Source organism: Garra rufa, chromosome 1, assembly GCF_049309525.1.
Source record: "Garra rufa chromosome 1, GarRuf1.0, whole genome shotgun sequence".
NCBI classification, from domain to species: Eukaryota; Metazoa; Chordata; class Actinopteri; order Cypriniformes; family Cyprinidae; genus Garra; species Garra rufa.
In genome coordinates, this window is record NC_133361.1 from 47,259,145 (window position 1) to 47,280,841 (window position 21,697).

General features: G+C 36.8%; 3 protein-coding genes across 3 annotated transcripts in view; 2 read left to right on the forward strand and 1 right to left on the reverse strand.

Annotated features, from left to right (window-relative positions):
* The first annotated feature begins 5,783 nt into the window (after positions 1 to 5,783).
* Positions 5,784 to 12,637, forward strand: hirip3 (HIRA interacting protein 3). The gene is made up of 8 exons (XM_073833379.1): positions 5,784 to 5,930; positions 6,791 to 6,911; positions 7,618 to 7,771; positions 7,856 to 8,467; positions 8,557 to 8,720; positions 9,718 to 9,868; positions 11,945 to 12,043; positions 12,160 to 12,637. Exons 1-8 carry the CDS (start codon positions 5,863 to 5,865, stop codon positions 12,351 to 12,353), a joined length of 1,563 nt encoding a protein of 520 aa, XP_073689480.1. The 5' UTR covers positions 5,784 to 5,862; the 3' UTR covers positions 12,354 to 12,637.
* Positions 12,638 to 14,414: 1,777 nt separating this feature from the next.
* The window catches only part of LOC141321587 (trypsin II-P29-like), a 47,324-nt gene continuing 40,041 nt past the window's right edge, over positions 14,415 to 21,697 (reverse strand). Inside the window, exons 3-7 of the mRNA XM_073833381.1 lie at positions 15,756 to 15,776; positions 15,480 to 15,648; positions 15,109 to 15,356; positions 14,848 to 14,996; positions 14,415 to 14,696 (exon numbers count right to left, since the gene is read on the reverse strand). Of these exons, the coding sequence (XP_073689482.1) occupies positions 14,415 to 14,696; positions 14,848 to 14,996; positions 15,109 to 15,356; positions 15,480 to 15,648; positions 15,756 to 15,776 (869 nt within the window). The remainder of the gene's footprint in view (positions 14,697 to 14,847; positions 14,997 to 15,108; positions 15,357 to 15,479; positions 15,649 to 15,755; positions 15,777 to 21,697) is intronic.
* The window catches only part of LOC141342317 (serine protease 27-like), a 7,335-nt gene continuing 1,715 nt past the window's right edge, over positions 16,078 to 21,697 (forward strand). The window contains exon 1 of the mRNA XM_073846749.1: positions 16,078 to 16,082. Within this exon, the coding sequence (XP_073702850.1) occupies positions 16,078 to 16,082 (5 nt within the window). The remainder of the gene's footprint in view (positions 16,083 to 21,697) is intronic.

Sequence of the window (21,697 nt, forward strand, 5' to 3'; positions counted from 1 at the left end):
TATAGACAACTCCGTGGATGTCATTGTGTGGCCACAGCCTGGGCTTGAATCAATAAAACATTTCTGGAGAAACCTGAAAATGTGTCTGCCCCTATCCAAGCTGACAGAGCATGAGAGGTGAGGCGAAGAATGGCAGATATGCAAAGCTTGTTGCATCATACTCCAAAAAACTTGAGGCTGTAAAGGTACTTCAGTACCGCGTTAGAGATATAAATCCTTATGCAACATACTTATTTCAGTTTTTTTTTGCCACAAATATTTTTTACGTTGTTATTATGGTGTATGGAGTGTAGAATGATGTGGGAACAGTTATTTAAAGCAGTCTAAGGCTGCAACATAAAACTTGAAAAAATGAAGGGGTTTGAATACTTTCGCAAGGCACTGTATAAGAAGAGTAAATAACTTTTAAAATTGTAAGAGATGGGTCATTTTTGTGCTGTGCTTCTGTGCGCTCAACGGAGATAAACAATGTGAAAGGAGTGTGAGCACAGAGGGAGGGGGGCTTCAAGGAGAATGACTGGTGCAAATCAGCACCGCTATTCTCCTGAGGACATCTGGCCTCCTGGGAAAGAGTCGGCCTCGGCCCTCGGGTAGATAAGTTTTTATCACTAGTTTAGAACAAACAGTTTATTATGACGCTTTATGGGGTATGGCTACAAGTTTTTGAAATAGCCAGTAGCGGACCATCATTTCTTGAAATTAGAATGATGTGCACCCACGTGGGGAGATGATCAAGCCTGATCAACTTGATGCTCTCTCTCACTTGGAGGTTGTCTTTAACTGCACCTAAATTTAAAGTATATAAGATGGGACTTCTTGCTGGCACAGTGGAAGCTCAGCCGTGGGATTAGTGCACATCGCCCGGCATTTCTCGGACATACGTGTTGGTCTTCTACGGTGACTGCAACGGGCTCCCCAGTCTTAGAGAGTGGAGATGATGGCACGTCTCTGAGTTGTAAATATGGTCTTTATTCTTCTATTTTTGCTTGGGGTTCAGCATATAACTATCCAGCTTTGTCTATCCTTTTATGCTTTTACTTGTTGATTATTATTGACTTCATTATTGAGTATTATTATTATCATAATCTGATCAGCTGTATTTTACATCGAATAAACAGTTGTATTGCTTGATTAGTATGGTGTACGGACCTTTTATTGGCACCTCCCCTTGTCGATACACACCACACTGGTCTCACATAAAGTTTTGAATACAAACAGAAACCATACTAAAACATTATTGGCGTTGTCGGCAGGATTAAAAGAATTTTGTGAGACGTTAAAGTGATTTTGGTGTTAGATGAGAGAAGGTTTCAAAGGTGTTTTGAGAGTAGTTTGATAAGATGTTCCGTAAGAAAGGGCAGGAGCCCGAGCCTGATGTGCTTCCCGAGTGGGATGACACTTTGTATGAGTCAGTGGCCAGAGAACTCAGAAAGGGCGGAGGGTTACCTCAGTACTGGTCTGGTGCGCTAAGGGACGCAGACCCGAATCAAGTTGAGAAATGCTTGAAAAAGGTTGCTGTCTCGGAAAAGGATCCATTGAAGGGCTTGCAGAGCCGCTTGTGGATCGTGTTAACTGCTTACAGAAAGCAGCATGAGCGTGCAGATCAGAAAGCTAAAGAGATTGAAAATATGATGAAAGAAATGTCTGATGCCTTAGGGCGCGCCTTATTAGCGCAAGGTCAAGCAGAAATTTTACGCCAGCGTCTTGGTCAAATGACTGGTGTGGCAGAAAAAGCTGCTTTACAGGTAGCCAAAGTTAATGCTAAAAAGAAACGTAGACCAAATGTACGTAAGGTACGAGCGTTTGTAACTACAGCAAATGCAGAAGGATGGGACCCATTCATTTGGGATGGGAATATTTGGGATGCTGATGATGAGATGAGGGAAGTTGGCCTTCTAAGGAAGGACAATGGCATATTTTGAATGAGGCAGTCTCATGATTAAGCCAGATGGTCAAGATGGTGCAGAGCTCATGGAGAAATTTTTAAGGGTAGAACACATTTAGATGATTTAGTTAGACAATTTGGAACTCTAAATTCTAATTTGATTTTTCTGTGCTGTTCATCTTTTGTGAACAATGGGGAATGCAAGGCAGGTTGAGCGGAAACAAGAGACTAAAAGTCTTAGTGTCAGTTAATTTGGTTGCTCTAACATGTGAGTTGGCAAACGGCAACAGCTGAAATGCTGAAATCTACACGGACTCCCGTTATGCCTTTGGTGGTGTTGTGCAGGACTTTGGAGCAGATTGGCAGCAGAGTGGTTTCCTCACTAAGAGGTGAGATGGATGAACCCTTGCTGACCAGGCAGCTGCGGTTGCCGCCGCATGAACGGCAGAAATCTTCACTGCTCAGGCATGTCCTCTGCGCACTGAAACACCGAACTCACAGCTCACAGATAAAGCCAAGATGCAAATCTGTGGATTTGATTGATTCTAAATTATCAGATGGATAAAAGGCTCCGAACCTTGCTTCCTTTTCTGTTCACACAGATTCACAGTGTGTGTCCGTCACTTAGGCGTTTTTAATTTGTTCATGTTTAAACAATATGGGCGAGGGGATTTTTAGGAAATATGCGGAAGTAGTTAAATGATGCGTAATGTCAAAAACACAATTTGGCGACCCTATTGTGTTTAATTAGGAAGACCTGCACCCTCAGGGCTGTTTTGTGAATTTGTGATTTTATTTTATGAAATTCCAAGGTTACTGAGATGTTTTGGTTAAAAGTGGCAATATTTTCACTATCAATAGCCACTGCTGTCTTAATAGTTAAATAATGATTTGAGACATCATTCCCAGAGGGGAACATCAGGCAATACTGTTTCTGACCAAAGGGAAAACACTTTAATGGTCAGGTATGTCAGGAAGTCTGTGGACTTCATTGGATTTTTATAGTACCAACAATGACATTCGTCATTTTAAAAAGTTAATCACACTCTGAGATTATACTGGTAAATGTGGTATGTCAGGGCTAACATGGCTAGATGTGCTTTTCTGTCTGTGCATGAAATTAATTATCGGCTCAGTTTTGGCTGGAGGTCAAAAGTTGCTAAAAGAGATCTTGCTATGGCAAGTGTGCACTTAATTCAAATTTTCTTCTGATACATAGATTGGTTTTCAAATTCAGGCTTTAGGGTGTGTAAAAAAAAAACACCTCCCGAGGGGGGCGGACATAAAATTGTGCCAAAAATAAGAGTTTATCATTAGCAACCCCAAGCAAAATGGATACATATTAGACATTGTGAATTTGCTCATTAATTTTAAATGAGACCTGGCAAAAGCTGTAGAAAGGAGTCATGAGAAGAACCTTGTCTTTTAGTGACTTGGGGGCCAACCTCATGATGAAGATATGGCGGGTGGGGGGCTACAATGATTAGCTTTCACCGGACTACAGTCTAGTTGCCAGATGGTCTCTATGTTCTTTGTTTATCTAGTGAGGTTATAAATGGAATCAAATTAATTCCAACGAAGTTTGAACAATCTTGTTTTTCAAAAGAACAGTCTCTGTTTTCCGTTCTCTTGTTTTTTGTGTTTTGCAGATCAAGTCTGTGGACGACCTTCGAGAAATTCGCTGAGAGGTTGGAGCCTTATCATAAGGGGGACAGTTTGTATCGACAAACAACGGCTAATAGAATAACAGGAACTTCACAGAGAGAGACGGAACTTCACAATCTTCAAACTCAAGATGGTTCTTTGGGAAGAACAGAACAAGCTACAGAGACATTTCAAGAAGCAGACTACTGAGACAACTAAGCGAGAACTGACCACTGAGACATTTCATGGATAGATACATTCTGGGTTACGAAAGAGATATCAGTCATTTTATATTGCTGAGGTTGTGTTTTAAGTTATATATTTGTCATGTGAGTCAGTCAGACCAATTCATGGGTGGTTTATTGTCATCATGCTGCAAGAAAATGGTCAAACTTGACATGATGTGATTTAATGATTTGTCATGACTAAAAAGTCATAGTGATGTGATTTTGGTTAAATCTTAAAGACCTTAAGGAAATTTTTTTCATTGGTTCAGCACATCATGACATTTGTATACAAAGATATTACCTGTATCTGATTTGATTTTAAATGGTGCACTCCAACTGACAGTTGTACTTTTAAATTGATAAACTTGCCAGACAATTCGAATAAATACTAGGGCATGGAAACCTTGATGCTGAGATGCTAAGACAACAAGCTAAACTTCATTAAGAGCACATAATTTGGATCAATATTGGGGCCACTTTGATTTTAAAGGCTTTAGTCCCTGTTTCAGGAGTGTCTATCATCTTACTCTTGTACATTTCAATAAGAGTGTTGATTTGTCTTATCAGATGCTTGTTTGTCACAAGGCCATTTACATTCAGGCCATCACCTAATGTTAGACACACTCCCCCAACCGATGCTTGTACGCGGGATGACAGAAATGACCTGTTCTTTTGAACATGTAGAAGGGAAAAGTATGGACTGGCCATCTAAACTTTTTAAAGATGTTTTGATAAAGATTATCAAGGTTTGCTTGCAATAATCATTTAGTTTTGTCATATATGATTAAGAGGGGGGAATGAAGGATCTGAGGATCCTCCAATGCAAACTGTGTGTGTGTTGCTTCAAGAGAGCAAGCATACGTTTATGTTGTGTTTTACTTTTTCTATATTCTTCATTAATATTTTCTGCTATGTTAGAAGAATGCGTATGAAATGTATTCGGAGTTTGATTCTCCGTTGAGCGAGGGACCGAATGTAAGAGATGGGTCATTTTTGTGCTGTGCTTCTGTGCGCTCAACGGAGATAAACAATGTGAAAGGAGTGTGAGCACAGAGGGAGGGGGGCTTCAAGGAGAATGACTGGTGCAAATCAGCACCGCTATTCTCCTGAGGACATCTGGCCTCCTGGGAAAGAGTCGGCCTCGGCCCTCGGGTAGATAAGTTTTTATCACTAGTTTAGAACAAACAGTTTATTATGACGCTTTATGGGGTATGGCTACAAGTTTTTGAAATAGCCAGTAGCGGACCATCATTTCTTGAAATTAGAATGATGTGCACCCACGTGGGGAGATGATCAAGCCTGATCAACTTGATGCTCTCTCTCACTTGGAGGTTGTCTTTAACTGCACCTAAATTTAAAGTATATAAGATGGGACTTCTTGCTGGCACAGTGGAAGCTCAGCCGTGGGATTAGTGCACATCGCCCGGCATTTCTCGGACATACGTGTTGGTCTTCTACGGTGACTGCAACGGGCTCCCCAGTCTTAGAGAGTGGAGATGATGGCACGTCTCTGAGTTGTAAATATGGTCTTTATTCTTCTATTTTTGCTTGGGGTTCAGCATATAACTATCCAGCTTTGTCTATCCTTTTATGCTTTTACTTGTTGATTATTATTGACTTCATTATTGAGTATTATTATTATCATAATCTGATCAGCTGTATTTTACATCGAATAAACAGTTGTATTGCTTGATTAGTATGGTGTACGGACCTTTTATTGGCACCTCCCCTTGTCGATACACACCACACTGGTCTCACATAAAGTTTTGAATACAAACAGAAACCATACTAAAACAAAAATATTGAGAATATAAAGTAGCTGTTCAAGACTTGTCCAAATCTATATGAGTTTGTTTATAAGTAAGTTCATGAAAGAAAAAACACGCTAGAGGAAAATCGGGTTTAATAATCGGACATTAAGCAGCGTTCTGCCCAACTTTATGCACCCCTGTCTATTACGTGAACACGTCTGTCGGAAATTGTGCGCGATGACGTAAAGCAACGTAGCCGTGCACTGCAAAGCGCGCCAAGGCAGGGTTGCGCGCTTAGTACGCACGCACGCACAGTACGCAGTGGTGTAAAAGTGGCGCAAATGTGTAAAAAAACATGGCCAAAGAAGAGAACGCGATCCGAAAGTTCGTTGTGAGAGAGCTGCACAAGTGTTCGGACCTCAGGTAAACCGTAGGAACGGAAATGTCAAAAATGCTCTTAAAACGGATGTTATCATCAATACATATCAAAGCGCGCTATGTTAGTAAGTCAGGGCTGAATCAAACTCGTTCCTTGAGAAATTTGATACGTACGGCAGGTCTCCTAAAAAGCTGGTGAGTGACGAATGAAAAAGAAACGGATATAAAGCGTGGGTAGCATAGGATTGTTGCATGAAGATGGGCACATCACATAGGAACCGCTTTAATTAGCATGTATCGTAAATAAATATGGTCGAGGGACACTACAATAATGTGTGACGCAGCTTACGTAAAAGAGCTTGGAGAAAATACTGTATTCCGCTTTGACAGATAGACAGTACAAAAATGTGTTTGTGCATCACATCACTGGTGCCAAGCACAAGCCAAAGTGAAAGTGTGCCTGTGTTTTGTTTGCTATGTACAAAATATGTGACCCAGGAACGCAAAACCAATCATAAGAGTCAGTTTGCTGAAAGGGTATCATCTGAAATCTGAATAAATAAGCTTTTAATTGATGTGTGGTTTGTTATCATACATTATTTTTGGCTGAGATACAACTATTTGAAAATCTGGAATCTGAGAGTGCAAAAAACCCCAAAGTTGTCCAAATTAAGTTCTTAGCTATGCATATTACCAATCAAAAATTAAGTTTTGATATATTTACAGTTGGAAATGTACAAAATGTCTTCATGGAACATGGTCTTTACTTAATATCCTAATGATTTTTGGCATAAAAGAAAATTCGCTAATTATATACCCGTGCTTCTTAATTTTTGTGGTCCAGGGTCACATGTTTTACGTGTTATGTCATGTCACATTTTTACTGTTACTCTGCTATCTTTCAGTACACTGACTTTAGGCATTCTGCGGAGAAGATACCTGGACAAGGTGGGGAAAGAGTCGCTCAGCACCAAGGACAGACAGCTGATGAAGAAAATTGTTGAGGAGGAACTTTTGAAGATGCAGGTGAGAAAGAAACCTAAAATTAATGGGATCTTAACATTCATCTCTTTCGAAAAATGACCTTTTCCTTAGCGTCACCCTTTGGTTTTTTGTGCAAAAACAGAAAGTCTCTTTAGAATAAATTAGAGGTCTTTGGGTCTGATGAAAGCTGGCCAAAAAGTCATTGGTTTTAAATAAATTAAAGAGCTAGTTCACCCAAAAATGAAAAAATCCTGACCCTCATGTCATTCCAAACCCGTAAGACCTCTGTTCATCTTAGGAACACAAATAAAGATTTTTTTGATGAAATTCAAGAGCTTTCTGACCCTGCATAGACAGCAATGCAACTGACACATTCAAGGCCCATAAAGGTAGTAAGGACATGGTTAAAACAGTTCATGAGACATCAGTGGTTCAACCATTATTTTACAAAGATATGGCAGAAAACAAAAAGAACGACTTTATTTATAACAATTTAGTCTCTTCCTTATCGGTCTCTATCGCATGTTTTTGAGAGTACTATGACGCATGTCAGCAAAAAGTGACACGGAAGAGAAGTTTTTTTTATTCTTGAGCACTACAAGTTATTCTCGTAGCTTCATAACATTACAGTTGTCACATGGACTATTCTAACAATGTCCTTACTACCTCCTAGTAGTAATGTGATTTGATAGTAAAATTTTTAAGTCAAAGCTTAGCTTTAAGTGTCAAAACCTCTTTCAATTTCCAGGCCAGCAGTGATGATGAGCCTCTTATTAAGTGTGTGAATCCATCGAAAAGCCAGAGCAAAAGGAAAAGGGTGGATGATGACGATGATGATGGGGATGAAGAGAATAAAATGGTGGCAAAGACAAAAAAATCACGGCTGGAGGAGTCTTTTCCAGGTAACTAGTGTTTATTGAGTTTGTCCATTGACTTATTTGCTCATTGGGTGTTTCATGAGTAACTTTACAATCTCTCTTGTCCAGATTCCCCTGACTCGGGAATAGAGAAGGCAATGAATGAGGGAGAACAAAAAGAGGAAGAAGCTAAAAGTGATAAAGGCACGGGTGAAGACAGTGAGGAGGAGCAAGAGAAAAAGAACATTAAGAAAAAAACACAAAATAAGAGACTGAGCAAACAAAGCACACGGAAAGAGGACAGTGAGAAGAAAAAGAAACCGAAGAAGAAGGAAAAGATAATAGAAAGTGATGAAGATGAGTTGGAGGATTCTGATGAGGTGGAGGCAAAGCAAAAACAACCATCCAAACAAAAGAAAAAGAAAAAGGATTCAGACAGTGAGGAGGAAATCAGTGATAAACCAACTGCGAGTGACTCTGAGGATGAAAAAATGAAGAGAAAAGTAAAGACGCAGAGTAAAAGAAAGGATACCAGCAAAAAGAAGCCAGTAGAGAGGGATTTTGTGAAAGAAGTGGAGAGAGAAGTTTTTGGGAGCAGTTCTGACAGCGAAGAGGAGAATAATGTGAACGCTAAAACAGAAGCCAGGAGCAACTCTGAAATTGACAGCAGTGGAGACAGCGAAGAGGAGAAAGATAAACAAGAGGATGCTAATTTATCCTCTAAAGAGATGGAGAAAGATGGTAAGAATCCCTCAGAGGTCAAAGTGGGTGTACGTTTAAACCTTTTTCCTTGCATTGTTCATCTCTTTTTTTTTTTTTTTTATTGTCAGAAGAGAAAATACAGGACAATCAGGAGGCAGCAGACGACTCTGACTCCTCGTCTCTTCCCTCGCTGGAGGATGAGAATGAACAAGAGAAGGACAAGGAGGAGGCAAAGAAAAGTGTAAAAAAGAAAAAGAGCAGTGAGGAGAGTGAGAACACACCCAGAGGAAAGGCAAGATGAATTTGTGAACAGCTTATGTCACAAAAATGAACACAACTTTTTTTTTCCACTACTGTGTGTTTTAAGTAATGCCAAACAAGCAAAAATTCTTTTATTCTGAACATCAGCATGGTTGTGATTCAACCGTACCTTAAACCTTCAAGTTGTTTTTTTGCTTAGATATTAAAGGCTAAAGTATTAAAATAATTTAGTAATACTTTTATTTAGCAAGGACACGTTAAATTGATCAAAAGTGACAGTACAGACATTTGAAATGTTACAAAAGTTTTGAATTTCAAATAAATGCTGTTTTCTTGAACTTTGTATTTACTGAATCTTAAAATATTAAGCGGTGGGACTATTTTCAACATTAATAGTAATGAATGTTTCTTAAGCAGCAAATCAGCATATTAGAATATTTTCTGAAGGATCACGTGACACTAAAAACGAGTAATGATGCTAAAAAAATTCAGCTTTGCATCACAGGAATAAATAACATTTTAAATATATTAAAATAGAAAACAATTATTTTTAATGATGACATAATTTTAATAAATGCAGCCTGGGTGAGCATAAGAGACTTACTGACCCTTAAACGTTTGACATTAGTTCAGGTTTGAGGTAAAAATGCCAAAATATTTAAATATTCAACAATATTCTGTTCTTGGCCTTCTTATGTTTAAGTGTTTAGTGCCTCTACAGACATGGTAATGACTTGTGGCTTTCATGTGTTTGCATTCATTATCTCTGAAGCAAGTCTATAGCTAATTAAAAATAGATTTTGATTGAAAAAGTCCAGACATAAAGAAAAACAAACCAATAAAAGCTGTAAAATTGAACAACACACGCAATGGTGTGTTTAGTGTGTGTGTGTGATATTTTGATTATTTAAAGCTACTTCTGTCATTTTGGTAACAGCCAGCATTATTTGGATTGAGAATTTCAATTCTGACATGGTTTTTGAATTGTACGCAGATATGTATAGATTCTAATCATTTTTGACCATCAGGATGAAGAAAACAAGGCAGTGTCCAGGCTGAAGCGCTACATCTCCCTCTGTGGTGTGAGACGGAACTACAAGAAGCTGTTAGAAGGCTGCAGATCTGTAAAGGCAAAGGTGGCTGTGCTGAAAAAAGAGCTGGAGGAGCTGGGTGTGGAAGGTTAGTGTGCATGTGTGAACAGAAGGGGGAGCACGCCTACAGTTTGCTGAATCACCTCAATACTATGGTAAATGTGCACATGCAAATTTGCATTCCTTCAGTGTTTTAGTCATGCAAGTAGAGTTGCCTTTCAGTGCATTTTCTGCTGATGTAAAATATGATCCTGTGCATTACTGAAAAAAACAAACAAAACAAACACAAAACAACTAGTATCACAGGGTTTCCACAGGTCCTTAAAAAGTCTTACATTTAGTTGTATCAAATCTAAGGCCATAAAAAGTCTTAAATGGTACAAAAAAAAATTATTATATTTATGATTAATTATGATTTCCAAAGGTCTTAAATGTGGCAATGGAAAGACAGGAGTTGCGATATGGCTTAATATGATGATTAAAAACTATAAAATGCTACGATTTCATTAAATTAATGTGACCCCGACCACAAAACCTGTCTTAAGTAACAGGTATAACAGCAATAGCCAACAATACATTATATGAGTCAAAATGATAGATTTTTCTTTAAAAAAAAATTAAATAATTTTAATTAAAGATCATATTTTGTAAATGTCTTACCATAAATATATCAAAACATAATTTTTGATTAGTAATTTGCATTGCTAAGAACTTAATTTGGACAAATTTAAAAGCATTAAAAATGCTATATTTCTGCTGTTCTCGAAGCGCCTCCTGCTGGGAGAGAGTGAATGTGCATTTTCATAACTCCCATCCACTGTTTTTGTTCAGGCCTGTATCAACCCATGCTTTTACGTTAAAACATGCAGTTTTAAATGTGAACTGGTGGATTGACAAGAAGATGATGCATTCGAAAATCGAAACAATTAAGACAATATAAAAACATATGTTATTAAATTAATACAATAATTTAAACTTTCAAAAGATTTTGGAAAAACCTGTATTTAAACTGTAAATCATGCTTTTTACAGTCTTTTACAGTTGAATATATTACCATAGACATTGCCCTACTCTGTTTATATGGTATTCATTTGATTCTTACATTTGATCTTAAAAATCCTGCAGATACCCTGTATCATAATATAAATGTCAGTGTAATGCACTTTATAATACACAGTTTGTTTTCTTTTGTACAGTGAGAGATTTACATGTTGCATACACTACCAGTCAAAGGTTTTTGATTTTTAATGTTTTTTTAAAGAACTCTCTTCTGCTCACCAAGTCTGCATTTATTTGATCCAAAGTACAGCAAAACAGTCAAATTTTGAAATATTTTACTATTTAAAATGACTGTTTTCTATTTGAATATATTTTATTTTAGGTAATTTATTTTAAAGCAGAATTTTCAGCATCATTACTGCAGTTTTCAGTGTCACATGATCCTTCAGAAATCCTTCTAATATTTTGATTTGCTGCTCAAAAACATTTATGATGTTGAAAACAGCAGTAGAATTTTTTTCAAGTTTCTTTGATGAATAGAAAGTTCAGAAGAACAGCATTTATCTGAAATAGATTTTTTTGTAATGTCTTTATCAAGCATCCTTGCTAAATAAAAGCATTCAATTCTATAATCCACCCCTTTAAAAAATAAATTATATACACACACACACACACACACACACTGACTCCAAGCTTTTGAATCGTGTAGTGTATAATGTTACAAATGCTTTTTATTTCACATTCAGATAAACGCTGATCTTTGAATCTGAAAATCAAAAAATCTGAAAGAAAATTAACTCAACTGTTTTACATATTAATGATAATAATAACAATAATGTTTCTTCAACAGTAAATCAGCGTATTAGAATGATTTTTAAAGAATCGTGACTGAAGACTGGAGTAATGATGCTGAAAATGTCACTTTGATCAGAGGAATAAATTAAAATGTAAAATATAACAGTTATTTTAAATGGTAAAAATATAACGCAATGTTACTGTTTTTGCTGCACTTTGGATCAAATAAATGCAGGCTTGGTGAGCAGAAGAGACTTCTTTAAAAAACATTACAAATCTTACAGTTCAAAATCTTTTGACTGGTAGTGTTTGTTATAAGCAATGTCCATTCAAACACACTATTATTACCTATAAACTGTGTCTGTCCCAGGTCAGCCCTCCATAGAGAAGTGTAAAAAAGCTCGTCTAAAGAGAGAAGAAGCACAGGAACTGGCTGAGCTGGATGTCAGCAACATCATCACCACTCAGGGTATTGATGCCTAAAATCCATTTCCACTCGCATGAATATGTGAAATCAGACAGTTTTAAAAATGTGGTTTACTTTGTTTGACCCTAAACCTAATGAAATGAAACTTTGTTCATCAGGACGTCCCAAAAGGAAAGCTGCAGCAGCGGCATGGCCCCCCGCACAGACCGTCTCTCCTCCCCCCTCTGCCTATAAACGTGTTGTGGACTCAGACTCTGACTGTGGAGAGAGCCACACAAACACAGGCCGCAGGAGATCAGCAGCCTGGGCCAACCTTCAGGGAATCATCAGTGATGATGGAGAAAGTGACTAGGTGGCAAGTGCCTTTCCCTACAATCTGTTCCATCATTATTCAGTGCATTCCTTACGTTCACCAACTCTCTAACTCACAACTGAAAAAAACTGTTCTAATGAATCAATTGGCAAGAATTTTATGTATACATCCTGTTATTGTTGGATGTGTTCGAATTTCTTTATAGTACGTTTGTTCTCTCTATTTGTGTGTTTTACAATGGTTAGTTTGTACTTTATATTTAAGTGTCTTAAATGTATAGAGTAAGGTTTGTGTAGCTTTGCAAATAAAATGATGTATATTAATTTCGTTTTAGATTCTCTTTTCCTTATTCTAGAAGTGCACTTCATCTTGATGTAAATGACCGTAGAATGTCGATTACAATGTAGACAGAATGCATTCTCTAAACTAACTTTTACTTTGTTACAGCATAGTAAATGAGAGAGAGAGAGAAAAGAGAAAGAGAGAACAGCTTGGTTATAAGCTGTTTATAGAAATTCAGACCTTGTGATGAAGCTAGTAGTATTATAAGCTAGTATATATAAAGAACTAAATCTCCTTTAATAGACTGAATGCAGTGGGTCAACTCTGTGATTGCATTTTAAAATTTCAAAGTATGTTAAGTGTCCCATATGTATAAAACAAAGCTTATGTAGCGTTTTATGCTCACTTGAATACTTTACAATGGATGCATTCATAAAGCCAGAGCTGTGGTCAGTGCTCATGATGACATATATGCAGCTAACATTACTTCAATTTCTGGCTTGTGAGGTCCTTTTCTGGCCCCATCCCCAACTCTTCTACCCTGTCATTTCCTGTCTCCAATGAAGCAAAAAAGCTTATCGTAAGATCTTGTTACATCAAACAGTGTTCTGTTGGAGTTTTTGCATTTGTTCTCTCTCCTTGTCCCCTAGAATTAGTTCACATCCAGAATAAACGTTTCCTGGTAATTTTTTCACCCCCATATCATCCAAGATGTTCATATCTTTCTTTCTTCAGTCGCAAAGAAGTAAGGCTTTTGTTGAAAACATTCCAGGATTTTTCTCCATATAGTGGACTTCAATGGGTTTAAAGTCCAAATTGCAGTTTCAATACAGCTTCAAAGGTCTCAAACGTCTTTAAATGATGCAGCCTAGAAATAAGGGTCTTATCTAGTTAAACAATCTGCCATTTTCTGTAAATGCTTTTTAACCACAAACATTCGTCTTGCACTAGCTTCGCACATGACATAGTCACATGGGAAAAGTGTTGCGTGCAAGTAGGCGCAAGTAACAAGCCAGTGTTTGCAAAGAAAGTCAAATGTCCTTTGCCAAAAAAGGTAAAACAATAATGTTGGAGAGAGTGAGATGTAGTTTTTCACTGTACCCTACCTTTTTGAACCGAAGTACACGGACGAGGAATTACCCATGTGGGATGTTTTACAACGTGATTATGTAATATAAATTGTAACGTAAAAAAAATAAATAAAACCGATTGTTTCACTAGATAAGACCCTGCTTCCTCGGGGGGGATCGTTTAGAGCCTGTTGAAGCTGCATTTGAAGTACATTTCACCAGTGAAGTCCACTATATGAAGAAAAATCCTTAAATGTTTTCCTCAAAAAACAATTTCTTCATGACTGAAAAAAGAAAGACATGAACATCTTGGATGGGTGAGTAAATTATCTGGACCTTTTCGTTCTGGAAGTGAACTTCTCTTTTAAGGAGACAGGCAGATCTCTGTATTTTTTGTTTCATTTTCTTTTTTTGAGCAAATTTGATCATGGATGGAAGTAGATTTTGTTTGTTGTTTTGGCTGGGCACAATATATGTTCTGGACAGTTTGTTTTACTTTTAAGACCTTTGCAGCATGAACTGATTTATTTTCATTTCAAATCTTACTTTACAAATCACTGTAGTGCAGATTCAAATCCTGTAGAGAAGGTTCTTTAAAACTCTGTCAACATATTGATGACCCCAGAATCTAATCAATACAAAAATATTATAAGAAACACCTATTTCACCAATTAATGAAGTGTTTACAGAAAACTGTCACCATCATTACAGAAGTGTATTCATGAAGTGATCACAATACACACAATCTTTAAAAAAAGCTTAAGATGAGAGGGATGATGGAGCATGTGAGAGCAGGGGGGAATGAGAGGAAGGTGCTTGAGCCTCCATCGAAGACAGAAACAATGTGGGGGTATGGGACAAATCCAGGCTCACTGCTACTTGTGTAATTGCTGATCCAATCCTGATATTCAGACACTCTTAAGTATACAGCAGGATAACCGGGTTGAGCACATCCTACAGAAAAGGCTGCAACACCAGACTGAATCCACACGGAGTCCTGCCTAGTGACCAGTGGACTTCCACCATCTCCCTGCAAAAACAAAGGCTTTATATTTACACCTCTACAGTAACCAAGGAGATGTGGTAATGCAGTAGAGCATGATGCACTTTTGTAAAGAATAACACTTTTTTGGACATTTCGGATAAAAAGTACCTGATAAAATGAATGTCTGACATCTTACCCAACATGGTGCTTTCCCTCCCTCATTTAGAAATCCAGCACATATCATGTTGTCCGTTATGTTTATGGTCCCTGCATAGGCGTTATTGCATTCAGTGTTGTCCACAACAGGGGCCTCCACCTCCTGCAGTATGTCAGGAAACTTGAATGCTATCACATAGAAAAGTGACATAAATGAGTCGAAACTTCATAAAAGGCTTCAATATGTTCTTCAGAATTTTAGAACCTTGATTGGGTGTAATTTTGAAGTAACATTTCTCACCTTGTGTACTAATCGAGCCCCATCCAGTGACCCAGCTCTCTGTACCAGCAACAAACTCACTCCCGGCAGCAGCCAGACAGACTGGCTTAATGTAATCAGTAAAAGTCACAGAAGAAGAGAGCCGGAGCAGTGCTATGCTGTTGTTAGGATGTTTGATGATTTCAGTCACTGTCCTGGATGTCTCATGTGGGTTTGAGCCACTTTGGGTCAGACGTCCCAAGTAGATCACAATGTCAGAAACACTATCACTGTAAACAGAAGTCAGTTTTATTTTCACCATTATGAATCCATGACTAGATATCCAGTATATTATAAATGGAGACTTGAAATTCTTAAAAAATATGATGATATTAAACTTGGGCACTTCGTACTATAGGACACAGCGAACTGAAGTCAAAACCCATTCTTTATTGATTAGCGTCCCGCTGCAGAAATAGAGTTCATCGGGCAGACTGTGAATGCTGGCTTGCCACGGCCAAGAGCCTGATGTCGCATTCTGTCCTCCAATAATCTTGGTGTTGAGGCGGGCTTTACCACACACTGATGAGAGAAAAGATAATATGTGAGAATTCCCTACTCAAAAAACTACAACATATTTCAAAACAAAGCAGAGTGACTGAACATGAATTCAGATTGTGACAACTTACCATCTAATTGACCCAGACAGCCTATTAGGAGACAAAAAAAATAAATAATTAGATTCAGTTTTTTGTTTAAATGTACTGTTCATTTATTGGTTTAATGTCTAAAATAAGAGATATTTTTAAGTTTTATTCAGTTTACTCAACACTAGTGATATTAACTTCCAGGTTGTTCTACAAAAATTCATCACTGCAGCACTTCATCCACCTTTTTCCAACACCCGATGCTTTGAGTGAATTATGGGAGTAACTTCCATTACACTGTAAGCAATCAGCAAAAGTTTCTCTCTATGAATGCAATAATAAGCATTTTCAAAAACTGGGCACAATGAGGTGACATTATTGTGCTCACCCTTCAACCATCAATCAGTAAAAGGAAACTAAAACTGTGAAAGCATTAACAAATTAGGCTACTTTTAACATACCATCCTAAACATGTGAGATTAACAATATGCTGGATCCTAGTATGCATACTCTCCATCCAAAATAATAGTTGAAACTAGAATCAATGCGTTCCAATATATATATATATTAGGGCTGTCAAAATTAACGCGTTAATCGCGCGTTAACGCAAATTCATTTTAACGGCACTAATTTTATTAACGCGCGATTAACGCAGCGCGCATTTCTGTTTGACCCACTACCTAGCCCATAGTTAAAGAAATGGATGCAGTGCTGCCAACCTAGCGAAAAGTGTCTAGCAACAATACATAAACACATAATTGGACAAACCCAATATAGTTTCTGAGGCTCTTCGGTTTTGCTGAACGTGCGTGAGGTCTCCCAATGAATGCGCGCGCACCTCCCTCTCTTCATATCTGCGTCTGCTCTGTTCAGCGAGCGGCAGTGGAGCAGCGCTTTCGGTTAAACCAGATGTTATGTTCATTCCAGTGCTTGAAGTGGGCCGGTACGCAGGTACTTCTGTATTTTATCCTTTTGCGTACACCGGCACTTCTGCCATATTTAATGAATGCAAGCGGAGTCGGGCTACGTTAGGATTGTTGCTGTGGGGTTGATGCGTAAAGCCACATACGAGTATGCACGCGAAAACGGCGTATTAAATGCACGTCAAACACATGCATAATTGCATATCATATGCACGCCAAAGTTAATTTCAGCTTGTTAATAGCACGCCAAATAGAAACAGAAAGTCGTGCTAGTGCGCATTTGCATGAGACCAGGCTCTCCAATCAGTACATTATAACCAAAACAATACATTAAAACATAAAAGAAGCAGGTTTTTGGGATCACATAACTTTAAATGGCTAAACACCTAAAAAGTCAAAGGATCCTGAAGGCATTCAAACAGGAAGTTAAAAACAACGATAATAATGCAGGGAATAGTGACTTATGTCCAGATGCCGGTAAATGATTCTTTTCAGTGATTGAATCATGATCATAATTCAGGATTTTTTTTTAGTTATTATTTCATATTACTTTGGTTGTCTGATAACAGAAATATTACATCAAAACAATGGAAACAGTTTTGTTGAGAACTTGGCTGCATCAAATGACAGTATGTGGGCATCTAGAGGCAAACAAATGTAATAATAAACGTAGATTTTGCATGTTCAGAAGAAGTGAGCTGCCCTGTCCTGCAAATAATGTAAACAGGCTTGTGTAAGTAAATTGCTCAGTGCAAAGAAAGAGAAGTAATGGGAACCTGGTGTTTCTATGTTCTTTTTTTCATGTGTCTAATAGACATGAACAAGTTATTTGAAAAACATCTATGACATTTGAAACAAGTTAGTCTAGTCAAGTATGGTTTCACTGATAATAAGCACATATTTGCTTAAAGCATCCATGCCAATGTTGATTAGAGTATTAAAAACTTTAAAAAGTGTTAATTTAAGGTACATTTAGAACAGATAAAAATGTGCGATTAATCGCGAGTTAACTCAAGACAACCATGCGATTAATCGCGATTAAAAATTTTAATCGATTGACAGCCCTAATATATATATATATATATATATATATATATATATATATATATATATAGGCTCCTTTAAATATTCCCTACATTAGTCTATAAATATAGTCCAGATGAAGGAGTGAATGAAAACGAGTGAGCGAATTCATACACTGAGTGTATTGGAAGGGCTGACACTTTTGCATAGTTTGTGCTTGCTTTTTAATAATCTTTTGAAACTTTGCAGCTCTGGTAATTCTGAAAATATTTATCATGAACTCTAGTATAAATCTTAATTAAACTAATAATTAAAAGAATTGAATAATATATAATAATATGCTGTATCCACATTGGGTAAAGAGATTTGAAAATGGATGAATGGATGATTCAGCTGCAGGCACCATCATTTTTTCAGCATGAGCCGAATTGAACGAGTTCCCTCGATAATGTCCACCAGGGGCACACCTGTACATCATCTTACATTTCATACAGTTGACTGATGACAAATATGATGCAGGGAAACAACTTCATAAATTAAGGTATGCTCCTAAAATACAAGATATTGGGGTAAAATGTTTCTGTATGAGTTTTTGCCTCATATTTATATCATGATACGGGATATCATGGCAGCGAGAGCAATAGGTGTCACGTATCTGGTCTATCCTGTCATCATGAACTCTTGCACTACACATCATGGACTTCATCCCCCACAAACCACTGCACCAATCGCTGCACACAGCTGCTCCTCGTCACCCATTGCACTGATTGCTGCACACATCTGTTCCTCATTCACACACATGCATTTAAGCCACACACACACACCGCCTCATTGCGAAGTCTTATTGTTCCGTATGGTCTGTATTTCCGAGCGTTTCTTCCCGAGTTTGTTTTCCCTGTGTTTTGATTCCTGGACTCCCCCCCGTGTTTGATTCTTGCTGCCAGCCCCGACCTTCTGCCTGTGTTTGACCACGATTTCTGCCTGCCCCTTTGTGTTTGTTTGTTTTGAATAAAATGCTGCAAATGGATCCGTACATCTCTGACCCTCCTCGTGACAATAGGCCTATCACACAAGTGCTGTTTTGTCATGAATATTACAGGTTTAAATGTGATTTTATACAACAGTTCAGTAAAAAAAGAAGTGAACATTGTGTTGTATTTTAACCGCCTGTCTGTTTTACTTAATGTTGCAGAGAAAATATTACCTTCAAATCCACCGCAGAACTGATCTGCGTTTGTGAACAACACATGGTTGTATAATTTCTGAATAAAGCCGCGTTTTGAACGAATCCAATTATTCAATAGCCTATTCATAAACTGAGTGAATCAGCAGTTTGAATGAATCGAATGAATCATAAATACATTTAGTTTCTTATTTAGAGTATCATTTAATTAAAAAAACTGAAAAAGAAGACTGTTGGTAACTAAGCTGTTTTGGACTTTCATTGTGTTAACAAAAAATACTGATATGTTTCTCAAATTATCTTTTATGTTCCATAGTTGATGGATCAAATAAAATGTTGAATCAAATAAGATACTTTTCTCTAAAGCTACTATGTATAATGTCTACTTGATACCTTCTCATTTAACATAATAATGGCTTTAAATAATCTTTTGTTGGTAATTTCACAGTCAAATTGAATTTGCGATTAATTAATCAACACATCACGTAATTGATTCAGTTAAAAATTTTATTTGACTGACAGCCCTAATCAGAATACACGGATATACTTCAAATAAAATAAGCTATGCTGAAAAGTTACATTGACTTCATGGCTTATTTTTTTTTAACATTATAAGTAATTATTATTTGCACTTAAACACTGCATAAATAATATTATGAAATTATTGTTTTAAATATAAAATTTAGAACAGAGAAATATGGAATGAGAGAAAAAAGAAAAAGTTAAAAGTTAAAAATGATACCAAAATGACCAGTAGGTGGCAGCAAGCCACTGTTTTTATGACTGAGTGGTTAAGTCATTTATTCAAAACGGCTGATTCATTCAAAAACAAAGTAAGGAACTATTTTTATGAATGTGAATGACTAATTCAAGGTATTCAAAAAAGGCAAATTCATTCTGTAACAAAACACTGCTGTGTGCAAAGATGCACAATATGGCATTGTTTAGAAAAGTTTTCACAAAATAGAGCAAAAAGACAATATTTCTCTATATAATATCTCTGTGATTTAAACCACTTAATATTAACTTGTTTATTGAATACAAACCTATATTTGTTGCTATGCTGTAACAATCTAATTTCGACAGATTGTGAGATCGATATTATGAAGTTATAGACTACAGTAAGAAAAGCAGCTGCATTTTGCTGTTTAAGTGCTGGTCTAATAGAAAAAATTATAATGCGCATAAAAACTTCATCTTGATCGCATTATTCTTTTGATTGGCAGTCATTAAAGGAGATGACTGGTTGAAATGCATTGAACTGCAGGAACTATATTTGGTTCTGGATTTAAAAACCTACAAAGTCCCTATATGATGTATTTTATGTATGTATCAAATACATAAATATGACATTTGTGTCTTTTGGGTTTCCACATATGTGTGCATCTTTATTCTCACAGACCTTATAGGCCTTATTCTTATATGCCCCTTGCACTTGGCATTAGGATTTCCTGTGATTGGATCACAGTTGGGTCTTATTTGAATGCGTTTTTGTTATCTGGATTCAGATAATAATGTAATATAATGAGGCTACACTGTGAATAATGCTAAACTTTTTTTTTTTTAGCTCAAAGTGTAATCGGTTAGCCCACTTGGTTACTAAAGATGCATGTGCAGAAATACATTAAAAATGGAGCACCACAGTACTTGTACATAACTGACAAATGCTTTTGTTTGACCCCATTTTAAAGTGGTTTTGTATGCTTATGGAATGACATATTTGTCAGAGTAAATATATTTACAGAACTATAGTAATTCACAATGGATATTTGTGCTTTGAAGTACCCAGAATATCCACTAGATGACACTATGGAATTGTTTTTAAAAAATAAACAACAGGTAGAGGCCTAATGTCTCAACAAAGGTGTTTAGTAAAGACAGATTTGAATTTTTTTTAGTTAAATCTGTCATTATTTGACCTCACGTCCTTTCAACACACATGACGGCAAGAGAAGAAATGATTTAAACTGGAAGCAAAGTAATAGCAAACAAATTAAAATGCATGCAAGTCATCACTTTTGTGGTAAAGCTGCTGTAAATGCGGTGTGTTTGTGAGTGCACTGGTGTGTGGGTATTTGTTAAAAAAACAACAATGAAAAAGAAAGCTGTGCTCAAAGCCAAAAGGAGTAAGACAGTGGATATGGTGTTCAAGATTTAAAGGAATATTTTTGGTTGAAATATTTTAATTTCATGCATAATAGAAGAAAACCACTAAAATAATTTCTGATACAGGAGAATCAGTCTCCCAACTGATTCAAAGTGCAATTTATGTTTTAATTATTGGCCCATTAATAACATTGTTGTTGTGTTAGTAATATATACTACTTGATTTAAAGACGGGTCGGAATGCTTCTGTTAAAACTTTTTTTCTTACTACAAAAGGTAAATAATAATATACGGAGCACCTAAAGGGACAGTTGCAAAAATAAAAAAAATGAAGACTTTCAAGAGCGTACAAGAAATGATTTGTGCGTGCACAAAAAACTTGTAGCAAGCTCTTTCTGGTTGTGTCACTTCTGCCATCTTATAAAGAAGAAAAGAGCATAGATATGCATGAACTGAGATCTTTTAAACTTGGCCTAAATACCAAAACATTTTTTCTGTTTTTGCATTCCGACACAGATAAATCATCACTAAGAGGTATAAGAACAACTGTTTCCCTCAGGCTATATTCCACCTGAACAATACATAACATCTCAGGACTGTACAGTAGTCAACATTTCAACTTCAAATGTTGACTACTGTACATTTGTCCATAACTTCTCTAAAACCTTTCATCTGTAAAATAGCAAGTTGGCACATTCATAATTCAATCTATTTTCTCTATAATTTCTACATAACTTCTCAAAACATTT

Coding starts and splice junctions, on each gene's coding strand:
- hirip3 (XM_073833379.1), top strand. CDS start 5,863: ATGGCCAAAGAAGAGAACGCGATCCGAAAGTTCGTTGTGAGAGAGCTG. Junction 6,912..7,617: donor AGGAACTTTTGAAGATGCAG/GTGAGAAAGAAA, acceptor TTCAATTTCCAG/GCCAGCAGTGATGATGAGCC. Junction 12,044..12,159: donor CAACATCATCACCACTCAGG/GTATTGATGCCT, acceptor TTTGTTCATCAG/GACGTCCCAAAAGGAAAGCT.